The sequence below is a fragment of the Periplaneta americana genome, chromosome 12 (assembly GCF_040183065.1).
Source record: "Periplaneta americana isolate PAMFEO1 chromosome 12, P.americana_PAMFEO1_priV1, whole genome shotgun sequence".
In the NCBI taxonomy this organism is placed as follows: Eukaryota; Metazoa; Arthropoda; class Insecta; order Blattodea; family Blattidae; genus Periplaneta; species Periplaneta americana.
This window is the reverse complement of record NC_091128.1, coordinates 86,793,784-86,806,937: the sequence shown is the minus strand read 5'-3', so window position 1 is coordinate 86,806,937 and position 13,154 is coordinate 86,793,784. Positions and strand designations below refer to the sequence as shown.

The window sequence follows — 13,154 nt, the reverse complement described above, 5'->3', positions numbered from 1 at the left end:
TAATCGGGAGAATTACTAACTCTTTATCCTTTGGAGAAAACCTCACTCGACAAAAAGAATCACGTGCAAGAATGTCGAATTGCTAAAAGAAAGGTCATGCTACATAGGCTAATGTGAGAAAATTTCAGCGTCATCATGTTCAAAATATGTTTGTTCTGATGCAACAGGCATTAAGATTAAGATGTCTGTAGCCAATGGTTAATACAAATGCTGATTAAAGCTGTCTCCTCAAATGATGTTATTTTAAACGACATTTCAATTCGACAATGAAGCCAGGGGCAGATCAGTTTGGCTAGGAAATTGATGCAAGAGTTAATGCTTGTCACGAATATCGTTAGGTTTGGTTAGAAAAACATCAATGGTTAGTAAGTTAGACAGAAATACTAAGGCATTCTGGAATCTCAAAATCTGCGATTCTCGTATTATTAGTTTAGTGAACACTTCAATCCAGTTATATGGATTATTACAACAAACCTGGGCTAAACTAACGTTGCGGTAGTTCTCTTCATACTGCATTTATACACCTTGCATATACAAATCTGTGACAGGTTAGGTTAGTTTTGGCTTTTGTTATGCCCTGCATATACGATGACCTGCATCTCCAAAAAATCTCTTATAAATTCCACGAGCTTCACTTCTGAAATCACCAGAACTACCTTAGAGCTAGTTTCACCCAAATCTGTACGATTAGCTTCCATCTACAACAGTCATTGACTCATTAGACTAACTGAAAAAAAAAAATCCAATGTAAAGTTATGAAAGGAATTGAATGCAACAAGAGAATACAAGGTACATTCAACCACAATGGAGATCCTAAAAGGCTGACCTCCAGAATATTATGGTAATTAGAGATTTGTCAGTGCATGTAAAGGTGTGTACACACTTAGTGAACGAACAACGAATGAATGATGAAGCAAAACTTCGTTGTTCGTTCGCTGTTTGAAGCGACGTACAAATCATCAGCAAATTGTCAGAAAACGTTCACATTCGCTGATTGTCCGCTATAAAGGCAGACGAAAATATAATTATAGCAAGTGCAGGCCTGTTTCATAAACACAGTAATAATATTAAGTAATAGTATTACAGTCATGAAAACAATTTTATTAACCGACTAAATTCTGTTTCATAAACGTTTTGCACGAGTCATAAAATACGTATGTACAGTAGCCAGATGATTTGAGGTTAAGGCTGACAAACATAACCAAGTTGGTCTGCACTCTACAGCTATTTATATTATTCTCACTCTACAGCTATTTATATTATTCTCTCTGTTAACAGTTGTTGAATGAAATAAGTTTTGAAGTACTATCTTTAATAGCAACAACAGAGTAAATCGTAATATATGTGAAGGTTTGGGAGACAATTTATTTAAGATAAGATTGTAAATCACTGCAACTCGAAGTTATTGTTTCTGTTATTTGATTCAGTTGATTTGCGAGTAAAAGAGACAATATGATAAATCTAAAATATTGTGAATAGATATTTATCATTCCTAATTGTTCACGTCTCTGCTGTTGTAAAGTTTGCAATTCCAAAAACAGTGTATCAGTGACAGAAGTGTGTGTGTGCGCGCGCGCGTCTGTAAAACTTGCACCTCGTTATCTAAAGAAGTACCATATGAAAATGTTAAGCAGTGAAAACTTTTGATGACAATATTGTAGCAGCCTTAAGGACAGTGTTAACGACAGGGTTAGTGGACCCTGCAAAGCGTCTTATGCAAGATATTTCAAGTTCCGTTATAATTCGGAATACTGCGCAAGTACTTATATAAAAAGGCTTAAAAATTATTGGTACAAGCGTAAATAAATACACATAAAAATTACTCTTTTACCAAAAATAAATAAGTAATGCAATAACGACATAAGTACTTACGCGGTGAAGTCGTTCCTAGAAAATATCGTGTTTGAGTTTGAAGGTGTGGATGTTGTAGAAGATTAATGTTATGACGAAATTAATAAAAATACTGAAATTGCCTTAATGGGTTTTTATTGCTGATTATGTTGAAGTAGTATTTTCAAGAAGTTACCTGACTATACAAAATGCAAATATGTTCTAATTAGATATTGTGATGTGGAATTGTAAATACGGTACCTATAAATCTCGTAAGTTAATTTTAGTTTATGCCCTCAATAGGGGTGGTTTAAAGTAGTCCATATATTTTGTAATAGATCTACTTGTTGATATATGTCTGCAAAAGATTTTGACTCACCAAGATCTTCACAATGTTAATTAGTGAAGAGTATATATAGATTCAGGTTGTCACAAGTATATATTGAAAAAACATTTCAATAGGTACAGAAAATATTAATACTATTGTATTTTGTGATGTAAATGTCCCATAGGCATATATTTCTGAACAATTATTATAATTTGAAAAATGACGAGAAAGGAGGGAAAAAACGTTAAGTTCAATCATTCAAATAACATAAAATAATGTAAAATATACAGCAATTACTTTCTAACAGTTCTATACTGTAATTGAATTTAATTTAGGTTTCACCCTTTCCAATTGTTCCTCTTTTACAATTAGATAAGATATAGTTTTCATTTTCAGATTGGTCCACCTACATTGGCGCCTATGACAATTTGTAAGTATTTGTAAGTATGGAGAGGGATTTTGTTAGTAATTCATTTTGTCTCTGATGCTTTTTAAAATGGGGAAAAGACGTGACAATAACTTGAAGAAACAAGAGTTTTTTTGCGAAAAGTTCTCGAATTGAAAGGTCAACTATTTCATTATATTCGTAACTTTCTTGCATATGGTTGTAGGATGTTCGTTGTCTAAAATTTCTTGGACGTCGGACAAACACTCCCTCTTCATCACTATTTGAGTCAGAATTATCCATTTCAAATGTTTTCGTGGTTTTATCTTCAAAATCTAACCCTACATTGGCATTTACTTTTTACAAATTATTAAACTATTACCGGTACTTAAAATACAGTCATGGAACTAACGTTAATATTATTAATAAATTTAATTATCTTTGCTGCTTTATGAAATACTTTAGTAATATTATTATTTATTTTAGTAATAATATGAGCGTTTACAATAATAAATAATATTATTAACTATTACTTTTATGAAACAGAACAGTAATAATATTACTTAATGTTATTACCTTTTTAGTAATGGTATTAAATTATTACTTTTATGAAATAGGCCCCAGGGGAAAGTTTCAGTACACGGATACCTCACTGACAATAATTATCTTAAAATACTAAAAAGAGAGATTTGTCTGTGTTTGTCGTATGCGCATCATGCTTACGAAAAGACACTTTTCAGTGCCAATAATTTATTTTGTGTGCACAAGGTTGGAACTTTGTTTTTTCTGGGCGTGAATTTGTCCAAAACGTATGTTTATACGCGAATCAAGTTGACTCGTACACTTCATCACTTCCCATTCCAGATCTTTTTGTGGACTTCTGTCTTTCCCTGCGGAATGATGTCAGTAGGGATTCAATTTTCAATTTTCTTTTTGACTTCTGCTCCCTACAATAAACAAAAAACATGTATCCACTGAAAATAAATAAACAAAAATAATTTTCAAATTTTGCACGTGTTTGACTCGCCTATCTTGCAGCTGAACGTCTTTCCAATAGGTTCCCAAACATCATGTTTTCTTACTTTATTGTGGCAAGTAGGATACTTGGGATTCCATGAAGTTTCCTGCTCCCTATATGCATGAATAAGATTTACTATAACAGCGTCTTCCGTCCACTCCAGTTTCGACATCCTGTTAGTGAAATTGAACTAAGCGCTGCGTTCTGCTACGAACTACAAGCTAGTGGCAAATCCCGTCCACAACGAATACCAACTTCCTTTGATGTACCGACAAGCGACGGATCACTTCCGAAGGCAAACCAAACGATCGGTTTGCCTTTGCTGCGACGTACACACATACCGATATCAATCAACGAATGCAATCGTTTGTCGTTCGCTAAGTGTGTACGCACCTTAAGACATCAGCACTTGCAACAAAGACAATGTAAGAGTGGTGGAAACATAGGGAAATCGTAAAATGAAGTTTGGTTAAATGAGTGCTGAGGTAGTTCCCTTTCCACTTCGCTTATGCACCTTTAAGTGTCTGAAGTCTCATACCAACATAACTTAGGTGACATTCAAGTTTCACGCTAGTGTACACTCACACTGCCTTGCATATACGAATCTATGTTAGGTTAGGCTTTTATTATTCCTCGCATATACAAATCTCTCCAGGATTTTCAAAACTTGGTGAATTTTGTTTAATGATATTGTCAGTACTGGCAACGAAGCTGAAATATAGAAACTTTGTGTCCGTTTCATTATTATTTGTTGTGCTTCATTATACTGTATTGTATTTATTCACATTTCATGGTATCCAGTGGCGGTGCGTCCTATGCATTCAATGGTTCAGAGAATCCCCAGAAAAAACAATTTAATTGTTTTAATGAATTCAAAATTTACACTATCATTCTCTGTTACTTGCTCATCTTTAATAAGTTTACTTGCGACTCTGATGTATTTTTGTCGTACGAAAACCTAGGAATCACAGAGATTGAATACATGCTTACGAGGTTAGTTTTTTCTCCTCTGAACCTCACCGAGCCAGCTTCTGGTCTAGTGTGCTGGGTGAAAGGTAAGGGGAGAATGCTGCAGGGGAAACGTGTATGCTGGTAAATAGACCAGTGCACTGCACTGAGTGCAGCTGTTCAGTGATGTAATAGTGAGACACCCGACACACTATGGCAGAAATGTAAGAATGTTCGTTCTTGGTGTTTAAGTCTTAATATAGTCATCTGTGAGTGTGACCAGTGTTAGTTTCCAAAGAAAATGAATAGTGTTAAATATATTTTAGAACAAATTTTTCAGTTTTAATCTTGTAAGATAAGTGTAAAATAAAGAAGCATGGAAGGCCATTACCTCAACTAGATTTAAAGCAAGCACAAACAAGCTGAGGTAAGACTTTTGCAGAACTTTTAATGTAAAAATATATGAAAGAAACAGCTGGATTTGCAGTTGTGAATCTACAAATAAGTTTTGTTTCCTGTGCCTGCTATTTGCTAAGGGGAAAGATAAAGATACAAGCTGGAGACGCAGTGGTGTCAGATTTAAGTCATTTGACACAAAATTAAGAAGCATGAGGAATGTATTGCTCATAAGAATGCTTGCCTAGATTTATCAGTTCTTGGAAGAACAGAAATTAGGCAACAACTTAGCTCAGCTTTCAGGCAGAATGATAACGCATGCAGAAATCGCTATGTTCTTTCAAATATAATTGATCATCATCAGGCTCATATTAAGGTAAGTATCTACTTTAAAGAACTGTAGTAGGCCTATTCTTTCTATTTTTCAGAAATGAGATACTGTTTAAATTATTGGAAAACTATGTAATATCATAAAAGTAGTGAACCCCTTGTCATTTTAGGCACAAACCGTCACTGATGGTATCCATACATCGTTTCACAGCTAAGCTAGAATATGGAACATGTAAAAAATCTTAATAGCACTACAACGTCTTAATACAGTCACAGTCTGAAATATATACAGAAGAGTTTTTACAATATACTAGTACCACACAATACTTCATAAAATACAAATATTCATGCAGCATTGTTGAATGTCATAAATTCACCTACAAATAGATACTTCTTTAATTTGAATATAAATAATCTTGTTTTGAGTTTGATTTTTCATATCCACAAGGAGACTATCAAAAATGTTTATTGCCAAATAACATTCCTTTTTGATAGCATGAAAACCTTGCTGATGGAGTATGAAAGTCATTTTTTCATACAATGAACTGTTGCAATATTTACTAAGTTTTCACGATTACACACGAGAAAGTTTATTAATGAAAAAAATATACTGATAAAGCCATGGGCATTATTTGTAGTTTTTTGAAAGTAGTCCTACACAATTCCCTAGATTTGACACCTAGTAGGCCTATTATTCTAACATATTACTCTTTTTTTTTTTTTGTAGTAGGAATATATGATACCCTCTGTAGAATTTCCCCTCTATTATTCCAAAACTCATTACCAAGTGGAAGTATGCAAAGTACACTGTTTTTAAGATACTTATATTTACTATATCTTGCATAGATCTAATAGCAAAAAATGCTGAATTTAATTTGGGGGTATTTCTTTAATATTATTCTTCAAATTTAACACATTACTGATTTGTAAGTAAAGAAATTTGGGATAAACTCCAGAACATCGATTGCACCCTTTCCCTCTTACTTCAAAATTCCAACCTTGTGCACACAAAATAATTTATTGGCACTGAAAAGTGCCTTTTCGTAAATATAATGATGCGCATTCGACAAACGCAGACAAATCTGCTCTTTTTAGTATTTCAAGACATAATTTGGTAGGTGCAATCCGTGTCCTAAAATTTTCCCAAATTGAATTAGGTATGTTAGTTCTGTTACAATTTAATACCAATTTATTGACCGAGAACCAATCACATTTTAAGGAGAACTGCCTCTATATGAGCCTGACGATGAAATGTATTGGAGTTATTGGCTGTAATTACTATACTTGTGTCATCTGCAAATAATATGGGATGACAAACATCTTTCATTGAGAGGTGGGGGGGAAGAACATTTGTGAACAATAGAAAAATTAGGGGACCTAATAGTAATACTTGTGGAATTCCATTATTAATAGTTTCACGTGTCGAGGCAGATTTTATAGTGGTAGGCCTACTGATTTCGACTTTCTGTTTCCTATCTATGAGATATGAGTGAAACCACTGGTGTGCAACGTCTTTAATTCCATAATAATATAATTTGTCTAAAGCATTTTAGGATTTATAGTCAAATGTTTTGAATAGATCACAGAAAATCTCTTCAACTTGAAAATGTTTAAGTGCCTCCATAATCTTGTCAATTACACTAAATGTTGTATTTTCCGTGGATTTATATTTCCTAAATCTAATCTGTTCCATATTCACAAACTTTATAATCAACCAATTTCAGAAGTAATACGGACGAGAAGATTAAATTGGGCAGGACATATTATGTATGGATAACTCCAGCAGCGCAAACGTATATATGAACACCTTTAACAACACACAAAGCCACTGGGAAGACCTCGAAGTAGATGGAAAGATTAAATTCAGAAGGAATGCATGGAAATGCGAATTACCGACTGGAAGGAACTAGCGAAAAACAGAACAGAGTGGAAATATTTTGTGAAATCGACATGCTCCAGAATGTTCTTTGATTGATTAATTAAATGGTTCTGGGAGTAAAATGTTGTATCTTTCAAGATATATTTAATAGTCTAATGACTTTTTCAAAGTCTTTGGAGAAAATTGGTAGAAGTGATATGAGTATGTAATTATCTGGAGACGTTTCTCCTTTTTTGAAGATAGGATAACCACTGAATATTTCAATCTCTCTGAGAATCTTACTATTGAACAATGATTAGTTACATAAATAACTTAGTGGCCTAGCTATGATAACTAGCTTTTAATATTTTGCTCGTTATTGCATCATACCCTGAGAGAAGTTTGACTTTAGATTTTTAATAATTGGAAATATTTGAATATTTGGGAATTTTGTTGGAAAATATTGTGTTGAGTCTAAACTGTTAGTAACATCTTGGGAAAAGTTGAGGCCATCAGTTATTAAAAGAAAATATTTTTAAAATATACTGTATTTGCAATTTCATTTGAAGTTTTTTTTAAGGGTACAGTTTCTTTATTTTTTGATCGTCTCCTTTCTTTTTTAATAATGTTCTAAGTTGTTCTGATTTTGTCAGTTTTCTGTTGTATTATAGTGTAATCCTTTAGCTTTTGGATCACTTTGTGTAATATTTATTGAACAATTTTTATAGTGTTTTAAGTTTGTATCATTAATTCTACTCTGTAGGTAGGCCTATATATAATGATCTCTCGGTTTTGCATGAGGTTTTAATACCTTGTGTACTTAATCCATCTATTGTTGGATGATTTTGCATTTTTATACTTTATAGTAGAACTGGATTAAAAATATTTACAAATGTTTTGTGGGATAAACTCCAGAACATGGATTGCACCCTTTCCCTCTTACTTCAAAATTCCAACCTTGTGCACACAAAATAAATTACTGGCACTGAAAAGTGCCTTTTCGTAAATAGAATGATGCGCATTCGACAAACGCAGACAAATCTGCTCTTTTTAGTATTTTAAGACATAATTTGGTAGGTGCAATCCGTGTTCTGGATAAACTCCAAAACACGGACTGCACAATTTCCCTCTTAACTTACTTCAAAATTCCAACCTTGTGCACAAAAAATAAATTATTGGCATTGAAAAGTGCCTTTTCGTAAATATAATGATGATGCGCATTCGACAAACGCAGACAAATCTGCCGTTTTCTAGTATTTTAAGACATAATTTGGTAGGTGCAGTCCGTGTTCTAAAATTTTAAAGTCAATACCGAGTTAGTATTTCCCGAGGTAAAACGCGGTCGAATTGCTCTAGAGCAGAGGTCATGAAACTTTACTTCCATGCCCCCCCACCCCTCATGGCGCCATCATGGCGTGAAACCTTCAGGCCTACCATTAAGTAGGAAATATTTTACGTATCAATATAAATAGTTGTATAGGTAGGGTATTTCACAACATACCGGTACTTTAAACTAATGAACGGTAAAAGCACTAACTACTTTACTACCAACACTTCTGCTTGCAACTCAATCGTATGAAACCTACAATAGGCCTACCTGCGCATTTTGATAACAAAGGACAGCACAAGTACAATTTTTACTTCTCTACCATGCTACAAAAATTGAATCAGAAATAAATTACAACTAGTACATATGATGCGCATGCTTTCTTACCCTTATTCTCCTTATAGTATTACACAATTTCCAAATTTGAATTGCAATAAACGTGCTGGCGTAAAATTAGTTTCCAATATGGAGCCATACACAACTTGGTCTACCTATACTACGTACATCACTTATTTCAAAAATACGTTTAGTCACATACATGCAGAATTCAAGCATTAATTATATACTTACATCTTGACGCATTCCTCCTCTCATATCATCCCTCTGTCTTCCTCCCGGGCCACCACTAAATCTTTGACGCCCTCCGCCACGTCCACCACCCCTACCGCCCATAGAATGATTATGTGCAGTTTGATTCTCCTGTGGCCCATTTGTATCATTTTCTGTTTTCATTTCTACAGCGGCAGCAGACATGTCTATTACAGCTTAACTTCAACTTGTTTTCAAGTTCTATACAACGAAGACGCGCCAACTCTTGACGACGAAGAATACAACGACCGAACAATATGGCGTTTCCTCCTCGAGAGAACGCTTGGGTCCGAGGAATTATGGGTAGAATCTGTCGTAGTGAGCTCTTCTAGATTCTATTGGTCAGAATTCAATACACCCCTTTTCATTGGTTACTAATATCACGTGTCCAGAGAGAGAGAAAGAGAGAGAGAGAGAGATATGCATGGCCTTCTTCGAAACAAACGTCATGGATGAATGTAATATAATATGAGTAATTGACTCGTGGGAAATATAATTTTTAAAATAAATGTTCAGTACCAAATGTTATGAAATATAAGTTGAAACAGTATGGAGACAGAAAATTAAGCGTAGTTAATGAAAACCGAACTTCGAAGAATAATGCGAGCTATATATATATATATATATATATATATATATATATATATATATATATATATATATATATATATATATATATAAAGTTAGTGAATTTACTCGCGCACACAATTACAGAAAGCGAGTTTTATCGCTACAAAAAAAAAAAACTAATCCTGCATAACTCGTTGATCATCAAAACAACAATAATAATTTTACATAAATAATTATGACCAAGGACTTCAGCGTTTTTGCCCTGCGACAATAATACAATTCTAAAGCCGTTCACCCGCGATCATACTGTAATTATTACTGTATTTACTGCATAGTCGAAGTTCGGTGGTGATGATGATGATGATGATGATGATGATAATAATAATAATAATAATAATAATAAAATTGGCTTTTAAAGAACCCGTAAGGTTCACTGCCGCCCATTCATAAGCCTGCCAACAGTCCTTCTCCTGAGTAAAATGAATCCAGTTCATATTTTACATGATATATATCATCATATCCCACCTACCTCAAATACATTAATATTATCCTCCCACCTACGCCTCGGCCTCCCCAAAGGTCTTTTTCTCTAAGGTCTTCCAACTAACATTGTATATGAGTTTCTGGATTGATTCGCAGCTACTTCGTTCAATGTTTTTTGGTCAATGAATCACAGATACATTGGTCTGAGACATTTGGGTCACATTTTTTAGCTCAAAGTTTTATTTCGGTCACTGGATATTGGTCAAATTTCTTAGGTCACTCCAAATTTTGGTCACGACTTTTTGGTACCGGTAATCATTTGAGTCACTGAAATCTGTAACTCATTTCTTAGGTTAGAATGAAAGAAGGCAACAGTTTTTTTTACTGCATTTAATTTTTGTGATATGAATTCATATGAGCACAAGTTATTCGTGATTGTCTTCACTATTTGTTTCTTCAGTGTTCTCGCTTGGATTGAATTTCAATGTATACACTACAGCTCTTAGATATAATATCTGTCCGCTATTTTATATTGTTCATATCTTTGCACTACAGCTAATAGTTCCTTCTGGTTGTTAGTATACTTCTTGTTTAGGACTGGACTCACATTTTCCTGTCCTGACAATGCCAGTAACGACAGGTTTTATATTTGTTGTTATGAGATTGGTAATAGAATTCACACGGACTATGTATTATGTCTTTCTCGTGTTAAATTTTATCTACCTGGACATATAATACATATTCCGTGTGATATAGTGTTCAAAGTTACGTAATCAAGATGTATAATAGAATTCAATCAATACAAGCATTGGTTTATTCTTTGTGGACTGAATTATTTGTGACATTTTCACTATAGTAATTTTGTTATAACTAAGGATTTTGTAAAAGTAGTGACAGAATGATAATTCAAGTGATTCTAAACCGAATACAAAAGATGTACATTGATAGGATACAGACAATACAATCGAATGGCGAATACTGCTACGATACAGTCAACACAATCTGTTGGTACATCATTGTACCATAATGTCACATTGACCGAAATGTCTTATTGGTCGAAATGTCGCATGACCGAAAAGATTCGTGACCTAAAAAGAGAGACCAAAACCACCCGAAATGTCTGGATTCACTTATACGTACTACATGCCTTGCCCATCTCAAACGTCTGGATTTAATGTTCCTAATTACACACATCAAAAAAAAGTGTTGCATCACCTCTTTAAGTATCGTTAGCATTCGCCTATAGTGACTGTTTATGTTACGTGTACACATCAGTCCCTTGAACTGTCTCTAAGCACAAACAAACCTGCACTGCACCCCACTTTTCATAAACAAAACAACATGAAAGTATAAAGAGAATATCAGTTGAAGTCGGTAATATTGGGAAGGAAGCATTACAGACTTGTTCTCATCACTGTGTGGACGTTACTCACTTACTGCTATGACAAGAAGATAAATCCTGACATTTGACCGTGTCCTAATAATCACACTGTGTCAAGAAGGACTGCCGTCGAGGGAAGTTGCTAGACGTGTACACGTGAATCAAAGCAATGTGGCACGGACTTAGAGTCATTACAGAAATACAGGTACTGTTGAGAACTTGCTTCGCTTGGGCTACAACTGCAGCCGATGATTGCTATCTGAGAACTTTTACTCAGAGAAATCGCATGCCCAACGCTACAGGTTTGAATAATTATTTCTTGCAGGCTACAGGGCGTCGTGTATCAGACCAAACTGTAAGAAAGAGATTGCATGATGCTGACGACCATGGAGAGCTCCATTTCATACACTTAGACATTATGGAGTACGTTACAGATGGGCAATGAATCATGCAGAATGGACTGTTGAAAACTGGCGTAAAGTGCTGTTCACTGATGAAACTCTTGTATGTCTTCTCTCTGACGATCGTCGGCAACGTGTTTGGAGGGGATCAGGAAATGCTGCACAAGGTGGAGGCTCAATGATATTTTGGGGTGGCATTACATGGGATCACCGCACGTCTCTCCTGGTCACTGAGTACAACCTCAATGCTCTACAATACAGAAACGCAGGGTGCAAATTAAGTTTTCTTATGAGAGAGGAATAGAATCCTAAATAGAGAATACTATATACAAAATTATTATTCTCCTCATTCGATACAGCTCAATGCTTGGTCGCATTGAGTTGCTTGTCTTGCATCTTGATTAAAATAATAATAATTATATCCATGAGCAGGCTTAAGATAAGATGTGTAATTCCTAAGTTATTGATTGTTGTCAGCCTGCTGGTGATGATAATACATCAATATTATTTTCTTTGCTTACTTTATTCTTTATAAAGTACATATACTCATATTAAAACAATTATATTTTGTGAGGAGGGGGATAGAAGTTATCCCTGGCAGAGATATTAATATGATTTTATGAGAGGGGGATAACTTTCCAACAGGGAGGGAAATCCCCTCATCCCTTCGTTAATTCGCACCCTGCAGGATTGACATTCTCCGTCCTATAGTGTTATCATATCATCAACATTTCGGAGAAGACTTCCTCTTCATGGACGACAACTCTCGCATCCATCATGCAGGCATTGTCAATGATGTACTTCATGATGCAGATATCGTCCGACTGGAATGGCCAGCTTGCTCCCCAAACATCAACCCTGTTGAGCATGTCTGGAAAGCATTTAAAACGGGCTGTTTTTGGACTTCTGACCGACCACGCAATCGACGAGATTTATGCAGAATTCCCATTGAAGAATGGGACAATTGGACCAACAGTGGCTTAATGAACTGATAGATGGTATGCCAAGAAGGATCCAAGCATGTCTTAATGTAAGGGGACGAACTACTGAGTATTAAATTCATTGAACTGACTTGTTCAAGTTTACAGTGAGAGAATACAGTTCTCTTTTTGTTTACATTATGATCTGTTTTCCATTTAGTGAGCAATATGTATTGCAGATGTATTCCATTTTCATACATCACTTCCAACTTTGTGACAAGTGCATTGTACGTTTTAGTTCATAGGTAATGTAAAACTTTTTTGATGTGTGCATGTTAGGTGAAAGAATACATTATGTGCAGTTTTGCGTTGTGTAACTTTCTCCAGTCTC

The 13,154-nt window shown here is 34.8% G+C and overlaps 1 protein-coding gene across 7 annotated transcripts in view; it reads right to left on the bottom strand.

Moving 5' to 3' along the window:
• Positions 1-9,302, bottom strand: part of LOC138710655 (hrp65 protein-like) — a 124,311-nt gene extending 115,009 nt beyond the window's left edge. For 6 of the 7 annotated variants that reach the window (XR_011335285.1, XR_011335286.1, XM_069841698.1 and 3 more), the window contains exon 1: positions 8,991-9,302. Coding sequence is in view for 5 of the 7 variants with exons in the window: in XM_069841698.1 (XP_069697799.1) it covers positions 8,991-9,173 (183 nt within the window). In the remaining 2 variants the exon portion in view is untranslated. The remainder of the gene's footprint in view (positions 1-8,990) is intronic. The other variant, XM_069841697.1, reaches the window with a different exon arrangement.
• Between the last annotated feature and the right edge of the window lie 3,852 nt (positions 9,303-13,154).